This window comes from Gossypium hirsutum, chromosome A08 (genome assembly GCF_007990345.1).
Source record: "Gossypium hirsutum isolate 1008001.06 chromosome A08, Gossypium_hirsutum_v2.1, whole genome shotgun sequence".
NCBI classification, from domain to species: Eukaryota; Viridiplantae; Streptophyta; class Magnoliopsida; order Malvales; family Malvaceae; genus Gossypium; species Gossypium hirsutum.
The window spans coordinates 94,722,693-94,748,394 of NC_053431.1; the positions used below are offsets into that span (position 1 = coordinate 94,722,693).

The window sequence follows — 25,702 nt, forward strand, 5'->3', positions numbered from 1 at the left end:
GGTTTATATGTCATATACTTTCTAATCTTTCAATACATTACATTCATTCTGAGAATCAACTAAACCATAGCTCTAATACCACTAAATGTAACACACATAACTGCTTTCGTCGCTGGAATAGGGATTAAAGAGTACTACTATACATTTCAAGGTATTCAGTAACAATAGCATCCAGTTCAATAGAATGATTAACAATAATAATTTTTTTAAAATAATTCAGATCGAAGTAAACATACACTTATGGACCCTAAATCGGGCCTACAAGGCCTTAAAATTAGTTTAGGAACAATCAATGACCAATTTGAAACAAATCAGAATATTTAGGGAAATTTTGTAAATTTTTAAAACAAGGGTCACACGGCCTGATGTGTGACATGATCCAAATCGTGTGGTACAAGGCACGACCATGTCGCTACTCGTGTGTCAGATCATGTACCTTTCAAAATGATGCCACACGGCCATATTGCTGGAGGTGTGCTAGCCCCTGTAACATTCGATGTAGAGTTATACAGCCATGTCGCAGGTATGTGTCAGCCCGTGTGAAAACTACACCTATACTATTTGATACACGTTCAGGGTGCACACCCGTGTGGGTTGCCCGCGTGCATCACACGGTCATGTGACAACCCATGTCCCAGGCCGTGTGTGCCCAAAAATGACCAATTTCAAGCTAAATTTTCACCCATTTCCTTAGGTACCTAAACACATTCAACACACGAATTTACAAGCCAAAAACCATCTTCAATAACACTCAAACATGTCAAACAATTCAACCTATGTACCTAACCAATGTGGCATCATTGACACCACAATACATTTCATGACATTTAATATCCAAGGTTGCATATACAAGATATGGTTTACACATAAAAAAAACATCTATTTTATTTTATACCATTGTTCCACATATTGGCAATATTATCATTCTTGATCAACAAGCTTTACTTAGTAAAACATGTCTAATTCCATTTATTGTTCAATCACACAACACAAGTTCTAGGAGAACTTGCTTAAAAACTAGAAGCTATTGTCATGCATACGAATGGTCCTAATACATGCCATATATACCAACCGAAATCAAAGTTTACCAAAGGTTTCTCGAATAGTGTGATTTCTTGTGTTGATCCTATCTTCCGAGCCTTCAAAATAAAATCTACAAAATGAAACAAATACAGGTAAGCTCGAATAAAACTTAGTAAGTTCATTTAACAAATCGATAAGCTTTTCCAACCAAACATAGTAATCAATTTAAAATTAATGAAATTCCCGTAAATCAAAACTTTTTCTAATAGGAATTTATATGTACAGTATTTCAATATATTCAGTGAGTAATGCTTATTTGAGCAACTTCCAGTAGAAACATTAGCTATGGCTCGATAAAGCATACTTTCAGTAGAATTAGTAGGTAAGGCTCGATAGCCATAAATTTCAATAGAATCAATATGTATGGCTCAAAAGCGCATACGTTTCAGTAAATTTAGTAGGTATGGCTTTGAAAGCACATACGTTTCAGTAGATTCAGTAGGTGTGGCTCGAAAGCACATACGTTTCAGTAAATTCAGTAGGTATGGATTGAAAGCACATATGTTTCAATAGATACTATAGGTATGGCTCAAAAGCACATAAGTTTCAATAGATTCAATAGATATCGCTCGTCTGAGCACCAGTCAGTATATCAGTGGATAACGCTCATTTTAGCTTCATTCAGTATATCGGTGGATACCGCTCATTGAACTTCATTTAGTACATAATATAACGGTTAATAATATTATATTAACCAAGAATCTAAGAATTATTAGAAGCATAAATAAATGCATGAACTTGTAAGATTAATTTGTAGCAACAACTCATAGTATCTCAATTAGTGATCGATGTCATTTCAATTCATTATTTCCATTTCCAATTACACACATCAATATAATCCAATATTATGCAACTAATTTCATATAATACATATGCAAATGTACTAAAATTAAACCAAATGAACTTACCTGACTAAATTGCAGCAATGATAAAGGTACAAGACTATTCGGTACTTTTCTCTTTTCCTCGGTTTTCCACTTGTTTTTAATCTAAAAATAATATTTTCATTAAATTAAATAATTCCAACAGTAAAATTAACTAATTTTATGAAATTACTACTTTTTAGCATTTTTACAAAATTACCCCCAATATTTCACTTTTATGCATTTGTGGTACAAAATGTATTCCCATATGGAACCATTGAGGTAACACACCCTGATTACGGTACATTCAAAGCAAACGATCATCAGCTTAAACTTTGTCTTGGTGGTGATATTGATAATGAGAGAGAGGGACTCTAGCTCCAAAATCTGACTTAATTGTGAACTTGAAAAGGGTACTCGAGCTTAGACTTTAAATAAGCGTTTCTTGAGAGGCAACCCAAGTGTTTTTATTTATTTATTTTTAGTTAACTTTTTTTATGTTGCATGCTAATACTTTCATTTTTTTAAAATAAAAAATAAAAAAATCAATTAAAGAAAAAAAAAGAGACAACAAGATTTGGGGTAAACCATACAGCCTATACACACGGGCGTGTCATGGATCATGTGAATACTGGAGCCAATTTTTTTTTAAAAAAATTGACACACATGGTCTGAGTGGATTCACACGGCCTAGCGACACAGCCGTGTGGCCCACATGCCCATCTATATGGTTGTGGGAGAAACGAACAATGAACCTACAGCACCCAAAAGAATACACGCGGGCATGTCACAGGCAGTGTGAACACTGGAATCATTTTTAATGTTTTTTATGGGACACACAGCCATAGAGAGATACACGGCCGTATGGCCTACATGAACTGGCACATGGTCGTGTACCTATTTCAAGTTTTGGTTTTTAGTTTTTTTTTCCTTTTGTCTTCTTAAGCCTTTTCATAAACCTCTTCAAACCCTAATCGTCGATCTTCCTCGTTACCAGCTGTACGACTTTATCATTTCCTTCAAAACGTCGAATGCCCTCGTCACTTCACGTTCCACCATCGTTATTCCTCTCTATTACTTGGTTCAAGCTTCTCTTTCCTTCACCGTCGCCCATAGAGCCATCACTGACAATCCCCCATTTTTCCTTCATGCCACCGTCGACCACTCCCCCATCTTTGCCTCTGTCGATCATACCACCACTGTCCATCCACCCCTAGCCACCGTTTGTCCTCAATTCCTCTATTAGCATTATTTTATTTTATTTTATTTTATTTTATTTTATTTTTCTCATTAGTATTTTTACTTTTATTTTTTATTTTATTTCTCCCTTATAATTAATGTTTTTTTGTTTGGTTATGACTGCTCTGACTTCATTGATCTACATTGTGTGCTATGTTGATGTTGCTTGGTTACCTGCTTTGTGCTCTAGTTCAATTTAATTTTGTGTTGTTGTTAATCCTGTTTGACTTAATGGTAATGTTGCTCTAATTTTTTGTATATTAGTACTTTGTGTCTGGTACTTAATGTCTGTTGCAATTAATGAGTTTTGGCGCCGAGTTTTTATTTTCACTATACATCATAATACTTATATGGTTGTTGCCAAATAAAAATTAGTGCATATATATACCTGCTACAAATTTGTTTTTATTGCTCAATTCTATTTATAGTTTCACTAGTCATGTACTATCACTCCAATACATTGAACTTGAATACTTCTGTCCCATTTATACTTTAGATAGTCTGATACACTTTATTTTCATTCGTCTTTCAAGTACATAATGTCGAACACACGAGGCAAGAGTAAGGTACCTGCTCAGTCCAAGAAACGAGAAGTTATTGGGACCTCATCTTCATCCTCTCAGGCTGCAACTACTCGACACCGATATCGCACATTTGATTATCCACCCCATGAAGAGAGGTACCAGCACCTAAAGGACAAATCATTAGGCTTGGGTCGATATATCGACTAGGAAGCCCTTCAGACTGTGGGTCTATTCGCACTGATCTATACTCTATTGGATGTGACACTGTGAGAACGGTTTTTCTACCATCGTGGATCTGACGCATGCTGAGCTTACTTTGGAGTTTTGCTTCACATTTTTCCTACAAGCCTTGCTATTTTCAGGGGATGAACCTTAAGCGATTTCATTCCGTCTTGGGGGTGTCATTCGATAGTTGAGTATCGCAAGATTTAGAGACGCTCTCTGTATATATTCTGATGACTTATGGGCTAAACTGACTAGTTTGACATTTCTGAGGTTGTTCGTATAGCCCGAGCTAGTCCAAGGCTTAGTGTTTACCTTCAGCCTTACACTACATTCATGTCAGTTTAGCCCACACTTTGACTAGTCAGAAGGAAAGTACGAGTGTTGTAAGTACTTTAGATGCATACTTTTATGGAGCATGCACGAGTAATACCCAATTGATATAGCCCATTTCGTGGACTATTGTTGTCGAACACACGAGGTACATAATGTCGAACACACGAGGCAAGAGTAAGGTACCTATTCAGTCCAAGAAACAAAAAGTTATTGAGACCTCATCTTCATCCTCTCATACAGCAACCATTTGACACTGATATCACACATTTGATCATCCACCCCATGAAGAGAGGTATCAACACCCACCTAAATGACAAATCATTAGGTTTGGGTCAATGTATCGACTAGGAAGCCCTTCAGACTGTGGGTCTATTCGCACGGGTCTATACTCTATTGGATATGATACCGTGAGAACAATTTTTTGTCATCGTGGATCCGACGTATGCTAAGCTTACTTTGGAGTTTTGCTTCACATTTTTCCTACAGGTTGTGCTATTTTCAGGGGATGAACCTTAAAAGATCTCATTCCGTCTTGGGATTTGAGTATCGTAGGATTTAGAGTCACTCTCTGAATATATTCTAATGACTTATTGGCTACGCCTGAGTTCTCCACCCTCTTGAGGCACGTCCTTCAACCGACCCCTCTCTACTAGTTTGACATTTCTGAGGTTCTTCGTACAACCCGAGCTAGTCCAAGGCTTAGTGCTTACCTTCAGCCTTACACTACATTCATGTTAGTTTAGCCCACACTTTGACTGGTTAAAAGGAAAGTACGAGTGTTGTAAGTACTTTAGATGTGTACTTTTTATGGAGCACGCACGAGTAATACCCAATTGATATAGCTCATTTCGTGGACTAGTGTTGTTGGTATTAAAGTGAATGTCTACAAAAAGGACCTATCTGTATGGATCCATATGTAACACACTTGGCCCATTACTTCAGCCTCCTTGAGACCCTTGAGCAGATCAACACTCTTAGTCTGATTGGGGACATGGCACCACAAGGCTTAAGTATAATGAAATATAAGAGGATGGTCACCCGTTAGCTGTAACAGCCCGATTTTCAGTGGTGACCGAACAATGGTTTTGGGACCACAAATTTTGTAGTGTCAACTCATAAATATTATTTTAAGAATATTTATAGAGTAAATATAGTTGTTATTAAAATTTGGTTTAAAAATTTTATCGTTTAGATAGTTAATAAAAGAAAAAGGACTAAATTAAAAAGTGCAAATTTTACAAATTAAAGCAATTAGGTGATGAGATGGTTTAATTAATAAATAAGGAAGGGTTTAAGTGATAATTAAGCCATAAATAATGAATAGGACATTAATTAGATTTAAAAATGAAAGAAAAATTAATGGTAATAGCATAATTGTAAATTTGTTAAAATTAAAACAAAACAAATTGGAAATTAAAGTTTCATTTCTATTCGAAAGCCATAGCTAGGGTAAGGAGATAGTTTTGGCCAACATAAAAGCTTGCATATCAAAATCCCGTAGATACTCGTAAAAAAGGAAAAATAATGGAATAGTCTCTTAACCTCTACAACGACTATAATTCAATATGGGTAAGTTCATACGATTAAAATTTAACATTTGTATAAATTAATGATTGGTATTATATATGTTCTATTGTTGGGAATTATATTATCGAATTTAATACTCAGTTTGGATTGAACGTGGGATTTGAGCACATTCGTCTTTGGTGTATGATGGGGGTTTATAGTGGAGATGGTATTGAAGAGAGACATCGGCATATTACCGAAGTAAACCGAGGTTCAGCATTTGTTACGAACTCTCACTTTTTACTTTTTGTTTGGCATGACTTTGGTGGATCAACTCTCATGAGCTTCTATTAAGCTCTTACGAGCTTCTATTGGCGTGTTCAAGTGGACCAGCTCTATGAGCTTCTGTTGACGATGTACTCTTACTCGTAAGTCGTTCTTTGAATGGAAAATTTTTGTAAGGTAATCTGTTAATGAATTTGAAAGATATGTTATTTATTTCATATTAATCTGAACATGGATGAATTTATCGATTGAAGTTGTGAATGATAGGGAGTTCTCTTGAATGATTATTATTGTTTGAATTCTTATAGTTAGTTCGGTAAGATTTACTGTATAACTCATCGAACTTATTAAGCTTCATTAAGCTTACTTGTGTTGTTTAATGCCATTATAGATTCTCAGAAGGTTGGATGATCAGATCGGCACTCAAGTCACACTATCCAGCTTATCTCGGTAGTTTTTGAAACGTTTAATTCGAATTATATGGCATATATAGGATTTTGTGCGGCTTTGGTTAATGTTTGGCTTGTAAATGTTATAATGCTATTTTGTGCAAATAATCAACTTACATATTATATAAGAATGAGGTAAAATTGACATGCTAGTATGTATGGTATATATAACATTGAAATATTGTGATTGTGGTACCTTTAATAGGTATTTTGAATAGGTATTGCTTGAGTGAATTGATGAACTGAATCAATGTTTATTGTGTCATAAAATTGTATATACTTGTGGTACTTATGAGGGTACATTGGTTAGGCACTTATTAGGTTGGTTTTGATGTGTTTTTGGCTCGATTAATGTCATTTTGAATTGGTATTTTGGATGGTATTTGAGTTTCTTAAGGTCTAAGCTAAGCAAACTTGAAATGGTAAACTTGTGTTTTAAGGTTCATTTTGAGGCCACATGGTCTAAGACATGGGAGTTACAGGGCAGTTACACAGCCTAGCACATGGCCTGGCACATGAGTGTGTGAGATCATTTCGAGGGGTACACGGCCTGGCACACTGACGTGTGGCTTGGCCGTGTGACCCAAGTTAGTGAGTTACACGGGCTGGGACACTACAGTGTGTCCCTATTTTGAATGTCCACATGGCTTGAGACACGGGCGTGTGCCGTATGACCCCTGCATTCTAAATTTTTTAACTTTTTCCTAAAATTTCCAAATGTTTTTTATTTAGTCCCGGATTGTTTCTAAAGTATTTTTAGGGCCTCAGGGGCTTGATTTAGGGACATTATGAATGTATTTGGATGTAATTTAATTATGTTTGTATTAATGTATGATTTGAATGGTTTACTGTTTTGTTGGTCTAGAAATGTTCCGTAACTCTATTCCGGCGACGGATGCGGGTTAGGATTGTTACATTAGCCCGAAGCTTTCGATGATCAAGATGTTTTGCTACATCTGACTCAACAGAATGAAGATAATGAGCATCTAGACAATGACCTCCTACCACCACCATTGTGACTCGTTCTCAATCCTCTTGCTAGTCACTCCACTGTTGCGCCTGTACATACAGTTACACTTGAGGATATCTATTGCCTTCAACAATAGCAATTAGAAAGGATCGATTACCTTCAGGAATGACATTCAGGCCACTTCAGCCAACTTCAATGGCAGCAGGATCTCATCGAGGCCTATCTACAACGAATGTGCCCACATTTTTATATTTCTTCGCCCAATCCCTCGTTGTACTTGAGCCTCTCGATCCTGACTTCCCACATGATGTTGACCAGTGACATTATTTAGTTTTATATTTATTTTTATATTTATTTTTATATTTATTTTTTGTTATGTGTTTTTATTTAATTTTTCGGACTTATATGTTTTGTTTTATTTTATTTTATTATACATTTTACTATTATTGTTTTGTTGGATGTTTTTCTATTTTGTTATCTCTTTATCTTATTTTATTTTTTTCTATCTTCTTATTAGTGTGCTGTAACACCCCAAACCCGGCCCAAACGTTACGACCGGACCGACATGCCACATCGAAGCGTTCAAAACATTTTATATTGTTGATCCAGAAAAACTTACTTAGTGTTTTAAAAGATAATTTCATTATAGGTTAAAGTGAATGGAAGCCGTGCACCAGGTAGGAAACCGAAAAAGAGGTGGTGAGTCCATCGGACTGCTTAAGTACCAAGCTCCCTTCGGATCCAATCCTAGACATGCATACCGCCATTGCCACACCTTAACGTCATGGATATTTTTAGCAAACCGATTTGATTACGTCATTTTTAGGAAAAGTGATTAATTTTGGAAAATACTTTCATTGCGGAAGCTTTGCTTGTTGTCGTGTTATTTTGAAATCAATTGTTGTTTTTGAAACTCCTTTACAGTCCTAACCTTATCCACTAACAATCCCTCCCCTTCCGACTGACTTACAAATGTAACCTTTCTGAATCCACTTTTCGACTCTTAATGCTGACACCACATTAGACAAATAATCCCTTCGCTCGCCTATCATCATAACCTCCTCACCCTCCATGGTCCTTAACACCATTCATTTTGCAGCACAATCCAAAGTCGCCCTATGCTTAACAAGCCAGTCCATTCCCAGAATGAGGTCAAACTCTCTGAACGGTAACTCCATCAGATTTCCAGGGAAAACATTGCCTTGAGTTTCTAAGGGTACGTCCCTATATAGTTTGTCTACCCTAACCGAATGACCTAAAGGACTTAACATAGATACCCCACTCACCATCTTCTCAGAGTGCACACCCAATAACCCAGATATGGCACATGCAACATAGGAATGAGTAGATCCAATATCCACCAAAGCAGTATATGGCATGCCAGAAACCAAGAACGTACCAGTTATGACGTCAGGTGCGTCGCCCTCCTCTCAATGACGAGCTGCATACACCAAAGCTGGCTATCGAGCTTCAGCATTTCCGACACCCCTACCAGGTGCCCCCCCGACCTCGACCGTTTCCATTTCCACCCCTACCTTGTCCACGTCCTCTCGGTGGTTGGGGTCTACCCTTTACGGGTTGAGCAATCCTTTGTTCAGCAACTTGAACCTGATCAGCTTTCTGAGGGCAGTCCCGTACTCTATGCTCTATAGATCCACATCGAAAACAAGCACCAAAGCGTTTCCTACACTCACCCAAATGTACCTTACCACAGTCTCCACAGATTGATGGTCTGACTACATTCATCGGCACTACTCGAACTGGTTCCTCCACTCTTGCTCTCTTAATAATCCTATTTGCACCACCCGAGGGTCCTGAATCCCTCCGGAAACGGTTTCGATCCTTCTCCCGATTTTGCTTTTCAGCACGCTTAACCTCCTCAGCGATCCTTGCCTTCTCCACCAAGACCGCAAAGTCTCGCTCCCTCTACGGAGCGATCAACACCCTAAGGTCATCTCTAAGACCATCCTCGAAGAGCACACTTCACTCATACTCCGTAGCAACTATGTCTACGGCATACCGGCTCAACCTCAGAAACTCGGCCTCGTACTCGGCAACTATTTTACCTTTTTGCACCAGATTTAGGAATTTCTTCCTGCGGGCATCCACATAACTCACTCCAACATACTTCCCTTTAAAGGCCGTCTTAAACAGTTCCCAAGTTACCCTATCAGCTGGGGTTCCTTCTCTCACAGTGAGCCACCACTGGTAAGCCTCTTCTCGTAGCAACGATACGGCTCCTTTCAGCTTCTGCTCCACAGAGCAATCCAAGTCATCCATAATTCGTTCTGTGGCCTCCAACCAATATTCTGCCACATTCGAGGCGATACCAGACACACCCCTAAAGATCTTCGCTCCGTTGGCCCGGAGTCGTTCAGAAATCGATCATCGAATTCCGTTGCCCGAACTTGTCCCAGCAACCCTTTCCAGAACACGAAGCATTGCCTGTGACAGAGCGTCATCCCCGGTACCACGATCATGAGACTCCACTTCCGTTGCCGATGGTACCGGTGCATCTGCCACCGGCATATGTCCCGAAGACGAAGATACCGCTCGAGCCCTTCTTCGGCCACGTTCACGGCCTCTTCCACGAGTAGCTCTTGTACTCATATCGTATTATCTGTTTACGAATTTTATGCATTAACTTAGTATTCCAGTGATTATTACAAATGTTTTATGAATCAGACAGTAATTTAAAGTTTGTTTTCGTAGAATCAAAGTCTAGCTACAATTTCAATCTCTTATCAGATTTTCCTATGGTTTCAGTATCATCCTATCTAGAGTGTCCTAGTAGGGTTTCAGTACAGACAGATAATTCAGGAAAATATTCAGAAAAATTCAGAATACTTACAGACTTGAGCCGGAGATTCGGAATGCCACCTTCTAAAGATCTAAATTTTGAAAATCGAGTTTTTCGCATTCTTTATAAAATTTTCGCTTTCAAAAATCTTTGTTTTTGTAAACCCATTCCACAGCCGAGTTGTTGCAACCTAGGCTCTGATACCACTAAATGTAACACCCCAAACCCGGCCCAGACGTTATGACCGGATCCGACATGCCACATCGAAGCGTTCAAAACATTTTATATTGTTGATCCAGAAAAAATTACTTAGTGTTTTAAAAGATAATTTCATTACAGGTTAAAGTGAATGGAAGCTGTGCACCAGGTAGGAAACCGGAAAAGAGGTGGTGAGTCCATCGGACTGCTTCAGTACCAAGCTCCCTTCGGATCCAATCCTAGACATGCATACCGCCATTGCCGCACCTTAACGTCATGGATATTTCTAGGAAACTGATTTGATTATGTCATTTTTAGGAAAAGTGATTAATTTTGGAAAATACTTTCATTGTGGAAGCTTTGCTTGTTGTCGTGTTATTTAGAAATCAATTGTTTTTTTTGAAAACGCGCCCTAAAGCTATCCAATTTCAACAGTTAAAATAAGTAATACCTATCTTAGTAATACATATTAAAACCATAAAAAATAATTAAGCAGCCTTATTACATTTAAAAACCCAAAACTTCAAACGTAAATAAAAGGATGTCCAGTTGACCAGAAGAAAATTAAACTTTCAAAACGGGTGGCCACTCCGAATTCCCTCACAGCTCCAAGCCCACTATGGTTGGGGATTACCTGCGTGGATGAAAATAAAAGGGGTGAGTTTGGGGAAACTCAGTGTGTAAAATAACCCAACCATAGTCTAAATCAGCTCAACCCACAGAAACAGAATAAGTTGGCCTTAGCCCAGAACAGAAATTCAGAATAAAGCCCATAGGCCCATAACAGAACAGAACAGATATTACATGTTTATGCAGAAACCCAACCCAGATTCATCCATAACACCCCCGTACCAGCCTTACACCATGTGGGGAGACTACTCGACCCACCCAACCACTACACACCACAGAAATCGCAGCGAGGCTGCCAGATATTGTGACGAAGTCACCAGATATAGATATTATGGCAGAGCCACCAGAACAGATATATGTGGCAAAGCCACCAGATCAGATAATCGTGGCATAGCCACCAGAACAGATATATGTGGCAGAGCCACCAGATCAGATAATTGTGGCATAGCCACCAGGACGCTTCCTCCATAATATAACCCATGTCCCCATGCAACAGATATATAATCATGACATACATCATACAGAATCAGATCGTCATGCTTTTCAGTCAAAATTAACCCTAGGGGTATAACGGTAATTTTGCACTTAGGGGTATAATAGTAATTTTCCATACATAGGGGTATTATAGTAATTTAGCTACTTTTAAGGTTTTCATGCATATCCTAACTATTTACGTACTATCAGAACACTTACCGCGCATACTTACCGAATTGGGCCCGTTGGCCCATGAACCCGATCTTTGGCCCATTAAGCCCAAATTATCAAAAAGTACGAAATTGCGCGTACTGTAGTTTATTACTTTAGATTACCAAATATACAAACTCAACTATCTTACGAGCATTCGCACACTCGCAAATTCCCAAAATATTGACTTTTTGGCATTTCGGCTTTTCGGCTTTTGCCAATCTAGTCTATGAGAGGATGTCAGTTACACACCTGTTTGCGACGATATGCTGACGAGATCCACACACGAACCGCATACAATTGGATTACTAACACGTTAATCTAACTATTCAAATACGAACTACGTATTAACCCCTTACAATATTCGGCCAACCACACCTACAGATCAGAGTAAGCTTATAAGAAAACAATAAGTAACTCACTAACAAATTTTTGTCAATGTTTACCACATAATCATAATTTCACTGCAAGCTGTCTTCCTGAGCAACAGTCACTAAATTATTTATAACTGGAGCTACGAAACTCCAAATCAAGTGCCGTTAATTTTCCCTGAAAATAAACTCATATATCTTCTATCCATAAAATTTTCAGAATTTTTGGTATGGCCAATCAATACCAGATTTTTCTTAAAGTTTCCCATGTTTCACTGTTTGACTAATCTGACCACTCTTCATTACGAATCAAATTTCTCATTGTACAGAATTCAAAAATATGTTCTAGTTTATTCCATTTGAAACTAGACTCATTAAGCTTTAATTACATAATTTATGCAGCTTCCAACTCATCTCCCACAATTTATGGTGATTTTCCAAATTCACATTACTGTTGCTGTCCCAAGTAGATTTATTACCAAATCACTCTTTCACACCTAACTTGCATGCTTGTTATTTAAACATGTATATCACCAATCAATCATCACATATCTATGATTTTACTTAAGTATAATCTCCATTTCATCATTTTAAAGCACAACATGTTAGCCGATTTTTCCCCTTAGCATCTAAGGCACATGCATGCTCATTCGTTTGCCTCAACTTCACCTATCTTTCATTTTTCATCAAAAGAACAAAAAAAAACAACAACCATTTCCTTCATTTTAATTCATGACTAAATGCTCACAACACAACTAAAAACCAAAATATGCTTCAAGAGTTAAGGTAGAATCAAGAAGAACTCATGAACATCAAGATAGAAGCAAACTACCATGAACTTACCTTCAATTTTCTTCCCCAAGTGACTGAACATTCAAGAGCTTTCTCCTCTCCTTTCTCTTCTCTAACTTTCGGCTATGATGAACAAAAATGGACAAAACTTTGTTCTTGTCACCCCTTTTTCTTTTAATAAAATTTCATATTTCATCCATTTAATTCTTTAATACAAAAGACATGAAATGCCCATCATAGAACATTTACCTAAACCATTATCATGGAACATTTACCTAACCCATTATCACGGAATATTTACCTAATCCATTATCATGGAACATTTACCTAACCCATTATCAATTTGTACCATGAATTATGGATATCAAGTGCTCATATTGTCTACAACAACATGATGGCTGGCCACTTCATGTAAAATGGGAGGTTTGTCATGCAAATCCTCCTATTTTGCACTCCTATTTATTTGGCCATTTCAATTTAGCCTATAGCATTTTCAAACATTTTCACATAGGTTCTATTTCATAATTTCACCCCCTTTTTCTTATGGAACAAAAATTAACTAAAATTTGCCGGGTTCTATCTTAAGCTTGGGCCTTCTAGAGGCCCACTAACATAATTAAACCTATGCCAACATTCACAGAATTCCCGAAAATTGGGGCGTTACATGTAATCAGAACCATGTACTTAATTTAGGATCTCCTACAATTCCAGATTTCACAGTTTCTACAAAATCATCCAAATTCAAGGTAATTTCAGTTCTCTTCCTCCCTCATGATATTTTGCTTCTTATGATTATATTTGTTTGTGCATTGAAAGCAATGTACATCTTAAATGTGGGGAGGATTTTATATATTTATGCGATATAGTCCCTAAATTGTTGCTTGTGTTTAAGTAATTTTCTCGAACCTAACATTAAAGTTAATTTTTTTTTAATTTGGAGTTTTATTGATTCTGTTTGGGATTAATTTTTAGATTTTCGTATATTATTTTATTTAAACTTTAAAACATGAAAAAGTCAATTATGATAAGTTGTTTTTCAAAAATTATTATTTTAGGTTTTCTCCTTGAACTGAAATATTATCTTGAGATTTTAAATTTACAAGTTTGGCATCAAAACCATAATATTTGTGAGATTTTGAGCCTATAGAGCATATATTTTATAGTGTGCTCATTTTAATTTTGTTTGTGAGTATGTCAACTTGATTTGTTATTCTAGAACTTGCTTCGGGTATACATGTCAAGACCACATTATTGATTTGATATACTGACATGATAGAGGCACTTAGAATTTAACCCGTTTAACCTTTAACACAACTGACCTATTGAATTAACCCCTAATAAACCCCATTGATCCTAATTTTTTTTACTTAACAACTATTCATGTTAACCCAAAAACCCACATTAATGTTGTAAATCACCCTTTTTATTGACTTCCTTTTTGTCAAGATTCGATTTGGTTAGTTGTCTCAATATATTTATCTTTTGTATTGCTGAATTTTACTTTGTTCATAAAAAAAATGAAAACTTTTTTTTTATTAAGCTTGAATTGTGTGTCTCATATTTTGTTTAAAAGCTCATATCTACATTTTATTCCTTGTTGATTTAAATTCTTTTAATTCAACAACTAATTTTTTTTATGGTTTGGTAACTAACCAACTCGACCCCCGTTATAACCTTGTAAGGATCTTTTGATTGGCATGTCCTCTCAGTTTTATAGTGGTGAAGATTTCATTTTCAAGAAAGTATATGGTAATAACATTTTTTATTCAGTTGTTGAGTGCACATTACTTGAACCTTAAACACTTTGAGTGCTTTGAGTGAACTTTAGCGAGGGTGTTCATTCTTGTTGGCTTTGAATTTCAAGTAATTGTTGAGATAGGGTGTAATACCCTAAAAAATTTTACAGTTATCGAAAAAGTGCATTTTCGGGTCTCCGTTTCTGAAAAATAGATTCGTAAATATTTATTAAAAATATTTACGAAGTTAAGAGAGTGATTAATTAAAGTTTAATGAAGCAAATTAGCTTAAATAAAGGATAATTAGATAAAAGGATTAAATAGAATGAAGTGTGAAAGTTTAATTATAGGATAAAGAAATTGAAAGGACTAAATAAATAAATAAGCCAAAGGAGTGCCAAGTGTATGGCAAAAATAAAATACATGTGTAATAAGTGTTATACATACATTTGTAATACATGTATGTATTTACTTATTATTTAAGTAAATAATTAATGTATTTATTATTATTAAATTGATATTATATGATGAATAGATTAAATAAAGACAAGTGTATGGTAATGATTTGGTACAAATATATTAATAAAAAAATACATATATTTGTAATATATGTATTTGATATTAAATGGATATTTATTATTTAGTGAAAGATATTTATTAAATAAATAATTATATTATAATATATTTATATGATAAATAAATGTAAAATAACAAGTGTATGGTGAGGATGAAATACAAATGTAATAATATATGTGTGCCCAAGTGTAAAATAAATATTTGATATTAAGTAGATATTTAATAAAGTCATTATTATTATTATTGTTATTATATTATATATATATAAAGTAAAATAGAAGAAAAAGAAAGAAAAAGAAACAGAGAATGAGACGAAACAGGGGAAAGAAAGGAAGGAAAGAAAAATAAAAGGAAAATTGGGGTTTTTGAAGCCTTAAGCTTTACTAGGTAAGTCAATTTGATCCCTTTTCTTGCAATTTTGATGTCTATGGAACTCTAGAGAAGAGTACTACATGAATTATATCAAAATTTAGGAAGTTAATGAATTTTTATGTGTTGATTAAGTTGAACAAAAAGATGAACTAAGGGCTAAATTGATAGAAATTCAAGTTAGAAATGAAATAATGATTGAATTGTAAAGTGATTCATAAGTTTTATGCTTTAAGGACTGAATTGAAAGAATTTCGAAATTATGGTTTTATGGTGAAAAATAGATAATTATGTCTAAGTTTGGTTAAAAATTGAGTAGAAATAAAGTATGAATTAAGATAGAAAAGTAAGTGAATTTAGTTAGGATTAAATTGAAATTAAGAGTAGAAAATCAACATTTTGTACTAAGACTATTTTGGACAGCAGCAGTAGTCTAAGTTTGAAAAATCACCAAAAATTTTATAAACTCAATTATAGGATGAATAAAATATGGAATTAAATATTATTGAGTCTAGTTTCTTATAGAAGAAACGGTGTAAGCAATTGAATTGTAAATTATGAGATATAATGAATTTTGTGAGACAAGGTCAGAATGAATTCGGGTTCCCCTGTTCTGACTTTGGAAAATCACCAAAAACTGGAGAAAAATAATTAGAGGCTTAAATTTATATTTTTATAATACTAATGAGTCTATTTTCATGAGAAATCAACGGCAATATTATCTGAGTTTTGTACTATGAGATAATTAATTTTTAGTGAAGAAGGGTCGGAACTGTCAGACAGCAGAATAGGGGTGAATTTATAGAATAAAATGTACTTATTGGCTAAACCAAAAATTCTGAAAATTTTATGGTAAGAATATATATGAGTCTAGTTTCATGTAAAATTATTGGATCTTAATTTTGAGTTCTATAGCTCTAGATATAAATAATTTAGTGACTATGATGCAAATAGACAGCTTGAATATTCATAAAAGTAAATAATAAAATTATGGATAATGTTGCTTACAAGTGTGTTATCTACATTAAGGATGTGGAATGGAGAGGAGGAGGAGGAAAAACATGTATGAATATTCATCTAGCATGGCTAATTTGTATATTTTAGGCTCAAGGACTAAATTGAATAAAAGTAAAACTTTATGGGCAATGTTATAAAAATGTCAGAAATGACCAAATTGCATGAAATGGATTATTTTATTATTTAAATTAAAAAATTTAAATGAAATTATTAATTTAGTTCAAGATCGGGGGAAAACATGTTTTAGGGATTAAATTGAAAAGTGTTGAAATTATGGAAAATTCTGATATTTTATAGAATTCATGGACTGTTATCAATATATATGAGAATAATAGCTGGAAATAAGGATTAAATTGCAAGAATTTTATTTTCCTGACCCTAAGGATGAATCGTCATTAATTAAAAGTTTAGGGGCAAAATGGTAATTTTTCCTAGAGTATTAATTAAATGCATTAGAATATGAAATGAATGAAAATGATGATCAAATTTATTTATAAAGATCCGAACGACTCAAATATGAGACTTGATCGTGGAAAAGAAAAGATATCGGATTAATGAAATTATAAACACAAACAAGCAATCAGGTAAGTTCATGTAACTTAAATTATATTCTTAAATGCTTGAGATTGTATGTTATTGATGTGAATATGATTTGAATGTTCATTGTATGAAAATTAATGAAACATTGATATATTTGATAAAAAGGGGAAGAAATCCCAGTTGAATGAAAGGAAATTTCGATGGATCTCTGAAAAGGAATTGACGATTAAAAGGATCTAGCCCGGACGGGTGATCCTATCTTGATATAGCCCTCCCGAAGAATATGTGTAAAATGGATTTAACCCGGACGGGTAATCTGAATTAGGGTCTAAATTTAGCCTGGATTAGTAATTCAGATCCAAGCTCATTAGAGTAATTGTCGTTGCAGGGGATTTAGCCTGGACTGGTAATCCCACTGTAAGGATGAGGTTCGCGGGAGTGTGCTTTCTGATATGAAATGTGTAAGACCATGGTTGAAAGATACCATGGCAACCTGATATGAAATGTGTAAGACTATGGTTGAAAGATACCATGGCAACGTGATATGAAATGAACAAGACCATGGTTGAAAGATACCATGGCAACATGACAGAAAATGAGTAAGACCATAACTGAAAGACACTATGGCATCATGTCAAAGATAAATAAGGCCGTGGATGGGAGACGCTATGACATCTGTTGAACAATTGATATTCAGGTAATATGTATCAGATGACGAATGATTATATGAAATGGTTGTGTGAAATGTTTACAAAAACTGGTCATATGGAAATATATGTACAAAATAGTTGTATGAAATAATTATGAAGATAGATAAATGAAATAAGTATAAGTACATGGAATATAATTTATGTTAAGATATAAGCTATTACCGGAATAAATATACATAAAATATATGGAAATGATGGAGCATGAAATATTGATATAATGAAATGAATGATATATGCTTATGAAGAAACGGTAAGAGCATGATATGTTTCATGACAAGTACATATATGATTATCTTTGATATGCTGATACAAGGAAATTATGTAAGTTGAGACTATTATTAAACTCAAGTGCGATATGTCGAAAAAATAGATATATCAATGTTGAATTTATATGAGATATGTGCAAGTATACTAACAATGCTGCTGTTTGATGCTTATACAAGTGTCAAACTGTTGATTGAATGGTAATATATTTATTTATATGATGCATTGAATCGGTAAGTATTTAAAATTTTTTTAAGTGATCTGCAAATGGTAGTAATGCTTTGAAACCCTATTCTGGCAGCGGATACGGGTTAGGGGTGTTACATAGGGGAGACGCCTATGTTGTTATTCCTTAAAAATTTCTACTTGGATTGTTTGTGTTCTTTAATGTCATTTTAGTTTGAATTTCCAATACATGATTATCTATAGGTTATTCCTAAGACATTGTCGATAAAAATAATAAATTGATGGAAGTTAACTTGAATGTGAGTTGAGAATTTTGCTTGAGGACAAGCAAACACTTAAGTGTGGGGATATTTGATAAATGCTACAAGTAACATGTGTTAACCTCATTCTTAATGCATTTTTTGTGATTATTCGATGTTAATTGTCAATTTTTAGTTCCTAATCTTTTAAATTCATGTTTTAATGCTTGATAGAGCACTTGGGAGAAAAATGAGTGAAAACCGGAACATCGGAGCAAGGTACATGAGCCACACAGGCTAAATAATTTCACACGGCCAGCGTGTGGTAAACCATGTCGATTTCACGGAATTGCACACCGAACTACAAAAAATTCTGATTTTTAGGTTTTGTAGGCATTTTAAGACGTATATATGAAAAAAATAAAAAGATAAGAGTGAGCCATCAAATAATATTTAAGAAAACAACTCGAAAACACCATTAAAGTCGACTCTGAAGCAGATTTTCGTCAAGATTGAAGATTCTTAGGAAGTTATCATAAGTTTCTTTATTTCTTTCGGTTATACTGTGTCTTAGATGATTTTATTTTCAATGATGAACTAATTTTCTAAATACCAAGGGAGAAGAACTCTATGATGGATTTTGCTGTTTGATTTTTATTTTACACAATAAATACTTAGTTTTTTTTTCTCAATTATGTGTACTTAATTCTTTATCCATGTTTGATGTGCTTAAATCGATGGTTGAATATACCCTGTTTAAGAGTAGTTCTTGCATAGTTGAGTGGAGTTGCATACAATCTTAGAAATAGGATACAAGGGAAATCTATAGTACGAGTTAATGTGATAATAGGGGTTTTAATTAGAAAAAAATTTCAATTAATCAACATAGAGTTAATTGCTCTTATGATTGAAAGGTATAATTGCATAATTTAAGGATTTCTACGGATCAAAATACTAAGTAAAAAAATTGCATAATTTAGATTAATAGTGACAAATAAAGTCTAAGTGAATTCTTTTCTGGATATTGTTTTGCTTCTTGGTTGTTAATCGATTACTTTCGTGTTTTGTTCTCTGTCGTGTTTGTTAGTTAATTAATTTAATTAATTTTAGTTTTAATCAATCACTTGCATTATTCGGTTAATAATAGAAAGACGATAATTACTAATACTTTTAGCCCTCGTGGGAACGATATCTTTGTTCAATATAGCTATACTATTAACTGATATATGCACTTGTCTTAATCAAATTTTTAGTTAGTTCTGTGAAACATCATGTATCATAATAAGACACATATTGATAGTTCGGATACCACATTTGATATTTTTAAATTATGAATACCAAATAAGACATTTTATAAAAGTATAAGTACCAAACATGACATTGTCCCTAATAGCAATAATAATAAGAATAAGAATATTGGTAGTAGATTGGCTGCTAGGCTGTCTGCATAAACAAATAAAATAAATATCAAGACCTTACCTTTTGAACTTTCAGAAAAAAGAATCCCTACCTTTTGAAATTTAAAAACAGCGACATAGCCGTTAGGGTTTAGAGAGCGAGAGATACGATGAGAAGAGAAAACAATGGTGGCTCTTACTTTTCATGGGCCGATGAGGTCGAGAAAGAAGAACAAGAAGCTGCTGCTGCACAATGGCAGAAGAAACCAAACCCTTTTGGCTCAGCAAGGCCCAGAGAAGTTGTTCTTCAAGAAAAAGGAATCGATTGGAGACAACTAGATCTCCATCTTCAACAACCCTCTCCACTCCCACTGTATGCTATTTCTCTTCCCTAGTTATAAATGTTTGAATTCGAATCTCAGATTTATTAAATAGAGATTTCAATTGAACTTCGGGTTCATCTCGCTTGTTGATGCTATTTGTAATAGGTTTGTTGCTTGAATTCACATTTCCAGGCAGGAACCGAAACCAAGTAATCCTCAGCCTGTCATTGTTACATTAACTCCCCAGATTCAGAGTCCTATATCGCTTGTTCCTCCACTGAGGTATCCGCCCAAGTACGTCGCTGGCTTTCTCTACGAGCATTGGAATGCGTCTGGTTATCGACATTTAAAGCTCGAGAAAGAGAACCAATCTCCGGGAGGAGGAAAGGGCGAGTCCGTGAACACGAGGAGAAAGAGAACAACAACAGCAAGCAATGAATTGGTTGAAGCTAAGGAAGCACAACAAAAGGGCATGAATTTGCCTCTTGTGAATCAAAACATTGGAACCCCTGAAATGTCATTGCCTGCTAATGGGATTGTCAGGCAGCAGCCTAGAAACATACCAGACGAATTCGGCATAGACCGAACCGCCTTTCGAGTTACCAAACACAACGAGGGAATGGAAAATAGTAAAAGGTTACGGAAAAACGCCATGATTTGCCTATAAAGCAAGTACCCAATGGTGTTCATCACAAGGTCAAGGGAGACAGGGCAGTTTTGGGAAGGAATAAGACGAAGAATTAAAATCAATGGCTCTATAATGTTTGCTGAAATTCATGATGACCAATTCACCCACGGTCCTTTTGTATCATTGTTTAAAAGCAGCTTTAGTTTTGCTGAAATGATGCGACTATGGAGTGTTGTTTATTAACTACAACTAAGCTGTAATTAAAGATTTAAGATTCAATTTTGCCTTAAGTTCCTGCGCCTTCTTCAGGCTTTGCTCTACTTTTGATTTCGTTATCTTAAATTTCTATTTGTTTAATTTGAAAATAAAAATTAAATTAAATTCCTTTTTTTCAATTTCATTAATGTAAATCTTGTTTCTTTGATTTAAAAATTAAAATCTAATTTATAACAACTTAAAATTTAAAATTGCATTCTACTATTTAATTATTTGATTTGGTTTAACCAATTAAATCTTAGATCAATTATGTAAAAATTCAAACACATGTTATTCTCCAATTTTAAAATTAAAATTACATAAATTACACTAATATTCACCTAATTATTAATAAATTCCTTTTAATCACCCAACTATAAAAGATTACAAAATAATTATTTAACTATTTAATTTTATTTTTTTATTACTTGAATTTTTTAATATTTTCATTTTCATTTTTAGTTAGTCAAGAAACATGATCGATCATTTTAATTTTCCATAGATGACAAAAAAAATTACTGATAATTAAATGTACTTTACCTTTTAAAGTTTGAAGTACAAGTATAGGAATTATATAAAATAAAATAAAAAGTCTCAATTGATGATTCATATTTAACTTTTAACAAAAATTGGATTTTTAAAATTAAAATTGACAAATAAAGAGGGTAAATCTCGGGAGCTAAAAGCAGAAAGGTCTCATTTCCAAAAGTTCAAAGAGTCCTGAAAGCATAAAATAAATTCTGCTGGGGTGAACGGAGAGTAAAAATTTCTAATTCTTGAAGAAAAGCGCATAAATACGGAACTGTCTAATTAGATCATTTGCTCTAGATGATCTCAAAAAAAGTACTTTACTACTATTATATAAAAGGCCTAGCCATTGCTCTCAAAGATTAAAATCAAAATGAAACGTGAGTGGATCCCAGCACTGGGAGGCAAAACCAATCCTCGAAATCGTCGCTGAAAACTCGAGCCCCATGCCAGTGTACTAGACTGGTGAATACAGTGAACTAAGTTCACATAAATGTTGATAGGATATTCTTCTTGAGAGTGAATTCATCTGCTTTTGCTGGGCTTATAGACTGCACCGGAAACAAAGAATTAAAACTCATGGTTAGAGCCATCTCATGTATCAGATGCTTATGATGGAAACTATGGTTTTGTATAACTAAATTTGTATTTTGACCACCTCTCCCGAGAGGGCAGCAATATGAGCTTACATGTCCCGTAAATCTACAGCCAAACATGATTTCAGGACACCATCCTAGTGATTAATTGTAACTGTAATCCTTACCTTGTCAAGAATGCGCTGCAGCCGCTCGATTTCCTTCTTGGGATAATCAGCACCTTTCTCCAAACAGCTTTTAGCAGCTTTCAAGTATATCTTTCCATACCTACAACCAGCAACAAGAGAGGAAGTAAAGACAGTTTTAGCAGGAAACTAGGGATTGACAAGTTCTCCTTCGGAGAAGACTATTGAGAGACAAATTGAGTACCTCTCACTGGACCCCTTGAGTTTCTCAACTTCCTGTTCGATCTTAGAGAAGACCGTCTTCTTCTCATCATTGTTGGCAGCCACAAAATCCTTCACCAGTGCATCTAAACTAGACAAAATACCAGCCTAGGCAAAAGGAAGAGGAGAGCAATTAATCTCATATAGAAGTATGGATAATGATGAACATGATGTCCTAGTACAAATCATGAAGTATTAACCTTTGAAGTCAGTTGCCCTTTTCCATCACGGCTGGTGCCACACTTCTCATTGATGAAAGAAACAAAGTCATCTAGACCCCTGCCACCATTGTAGTCTTCACCAGCTTTGTTGTTTTTTGGGAAGAATTTCAGTGTTGGATACCCACTAACTCCATACCTGCAATTAAAGGCCTTTAACATACATTGCTACATTTGATGAACATTGAGAAACCATTTATAAAAGAAATCTGGGTTAACTGGTTGAATTTACACACTTTTCAGCTAGATCCTTGTGCTTGTCAGCATCTAGATTAGCTATAACTACGTCTTCTTCCATTTTGAATGCCAATGCTACCTTTTCATAGGTCTGCAGCGACAAAGACCAAAGGGTTAGAAAGGAGATCACCGTTTCTATCCAAATAATCATACCTACTTTATTCAGCAAAGATATAGATGCTTACAGGAGCAAGGTTTTTGCAATGCCCACACCTGGAAAAAAAGCCAACCCAGAACTCAACCAAAACACGTGAAGTAGAAAAGATGGAAACAAAAAAATATATCAACCGCAAAACTTGCCACTTGTATCATGAGGTCCTTAAACAGTAAATCTCAGGAAGATATGTAATGGCTGAACTAGAAAAATCCCTAAACCTTTATTGTTTTTGCAAAATAGTAAATTTAACAACAACAAAAACAAAGCACATGCTTACCAAGGTGCATAAAACTCAACCAACACATCTTTGGTCTCATCAAGGACAACCTCATCAAAATTATCAGCATTTAGCACTACAACACTGGATGGTAATGTGGCTATCTTCACATTGGTCCCTGTAAAACAGTACACCACCTCAGCAAATACTTCTGGTTTTGGCCTATGGGCATTAATCTACATTCAGCAAGTTCACCTTGAGGAACACGGAAGGAAGGAATTGAGACGAAATTTCTTAGACTAAGCAACCATAACCAGAAACTTGTACAAAGAAAAAAAAAAAAAAGACAAATTACCTCCTTCAGTGTTGACAAACTCAGCAAGGGCCTCTGCAGTTCGTGGTCCTTCATATCTAAATAAAACAATTTCAATCTATTAAGAACATGACTTCAATAAAAAGTTGGTACCAATAACAAAACTTAACCTAAATCAAGATCAAAATCTTTTCCAGGTTCTACTTGTACACGTTAAATTAGACTCACTTTTTAGGTTCCAAAGAGCCTTTTGGGAACCACTGAATAGTTGGGTAGCCCTGAACACCGTATTTGCTGCAGACACTCTTATGCTCATCACAGTCCACCTAGACCCACATTATTATATAAAACTTTAGAATACAAAGGAACAACAAAAGAACTGTGTAAATACCCTGATCACTAATAATTCATATTCTAAACAAACAAATCTCGGGTAATTATAAATCGCAAACCTTTCCAATCAAGACGGATTTAGCCTTCTTAAAACTTGACCCAAGCTTCTCGTACTCAGGAGCAAGCTTCTTACAGTGACCACACCTGTGGTTGTAAAAAAAAACCGGTTAGATTGAGAATACAACTAGCTGAATCTTATAGTTTTAGGCCGTAACATGGTAAAAGAACCCGATTAATCTGAATCAATATCCAGAAGCGATACCACTTAGCTCAAATGTCTTTAAAAAATAATTAATAACCAAATTCAAATCCAAGGAACATCTTTAACAACAATAGATTTATCTATGGAGAGTTTGATCATAATAAGAAAGTTTCAGAAACAATCAAACAAAGGAAAAAGTAAGTCAAAAATTCTAGGAGAAAATCATCGATGTTCTTCATTTAAATTGTCGAAGATAGATCTAACGATCGATTAAACAGGAATTACTGTAAAACATCAAAAACATAAAGCATCAAAATCTAATCTAATCTAATCTAATAAAGAAAAAAAGAGAGGGAAAAAGGCGATAAAAAATGATTACCAAGGAGCATAGAACTCGACGAGAGCTCCTCGATCTTGACCGACTTCCTTCTCGAAGTTATCTTCCGTTAGTACAACGACGTCATCCGCCGTTGCCGATGCCAATAGCAAGGCCAAGACTCCAAAGGCCAACCAGATCTGAGATTTCTCCATTTTTGCTTTTTGTTTTTCCTCTTTGGTTTTGTAGCTTCCTCTGCTTGCTTTCACTCTGTCTCTGGCTCTGGCTCTTTCCATATTTATTAGTTTCCCAGGCTTTACTGTATTGAAGAGTAGGGGTTGAAATGGTCTGTTAACCGAACCAAATTATAATTAACTTAGTTAATTCAACAGAATTAGTATAAATTGAATTAATCAAATATTTTAATATTTTAATGATTAATTAAACTGAATTTTTTTAAAAAAATAATTGAATCCAAATATTTTAATTAATTTGGTCGGTTAACCGAATTAACCGAAATTGATATGTTTTTATTTTTTTAGTTAAAACAAATATAAAATATATAGAAAAAATAAATTAATAATATTCATTTTATCTAATTAACAGAATTAAAACTACATATAATTTGTATTATTATTTATTAAGTTCAATTAATTCGGTTAATCATCCGATTTCGAACCAAATTAACCGATAACTGAAACATCTAAAAATTTATTAACCGATACCGATTAATAGAATTAAATTAATTCAATCAATTAATTTAATTTTAACCGATATTTGAACTATCATTTTTATAAGTGGTACATCATATCTCTTTTTCATTTTTTATTTATATACTTTTTAAATTATGAATTTCGTCCACTCCCATAATATTTCTATTTAATTTGTCAAATTTTAATTCTGAAATTGTTGAATTATTAGTTTTTTTTTGTTTTTTTATAATTCAT

At 34.5% G+C, this 25,702-nt stretch overlaps 2 protein-coding genes across 2 annotated transcripts; one reads left to right on the forward strand and one right to left on the reverse strand.

The window, feature by feature from the left end:
• Positions 1-19,985: 19,985 nt before the first annotated feature.
• Positions 19,986-21,227, forward strand: LOC107926866 (uncharacterized). The gene is made up of 2 exons (XM_016857804.2): positions 19,986-20,359; positions 20,502-21,227. Exons 1-2 carry the CDS (start codon positions 20,157-20,159, stop codon positions 20,974-20,976), a joined length of 678 nt encoding a protein of 225 aa, XP_016713293.1. The 5' UTR covers positions 19,986-20,156; the 3' UTR covers positions 20,977-21,227.
• Positions 21,228-21,864: 637 nt separating this feature from the next.
• Positions 21,865-25,090, reverse strand: LOC107926894 (protein disulfide-isomerase like 2-1). Its single transcript, XM_041074573.1, has 11 exons — positions 24,819-25,090; positions 24,297-24,381; positions 24,073-24,170; positions 23,887-23,942; positions 23,592-23,709; positions 23,343-23,370; positions 23,157-23,248; positions 22,903-23,059; positions 22,686-22,810; positions 22,484-22,583; positions 21,865-22,271 (listed from the first exon to the last, which is right to left on the reverse strand). The coding sequence occupies exons 1-11, from the start codon at positions 25,049-25,051 to the stop codon at positions 22,206-22,208; spliced, it is 1,158 nt and encodes a 385-aa protein (XP_040930507.1). The 5' UTR covers positions 25,052-25,090; the 3' UTR covers positions 21,865-22,205.
• Between the last annotated feature and the right edge of the window lie 612 nt (positions 25,091-25,702).

Excerpts from the sequence above, each read along its gene's own strand:
- LOC107926894 (XM_041074573.1), bottom strand. The coding sequence starts at position 25,051 with ATGGAAAGAGCCAGAGCCAGAGACAGAGTGAAAGCAAGCAGAGGAAGC. Across the intron at positions 24,171-24,296 it reads AATCCGTCTTGATTGGAAAG|GTGGACTGTGATGAGCATAA; the intron begins GTTTGCGATTTA and ends ATGTGGGTCTAG. Across the intron at positions 23,371-23,591 it reads GTTGAGTTTTATGCACCTTG|GTGTGGGCATTGCAAAAACC; the intron begins GTAAGCATGTGC and ends CTTTTTTTCCAG.
- LOC107926866 (XM_016857804.2), top strand. The coding sequence starts at position 20,157 with ATGAGAAGAGAAAACAATGGTGGCTCTTACTTTTCATGGGCCGATGAG. Across the intron at positions 20,360-20,501 it reads CAACCCTCTCCACTCCCACT|GCAGGAACCGAAACCAAGTA; the intron begins GTATGCTATTTC and ends TCACATTTCCAG.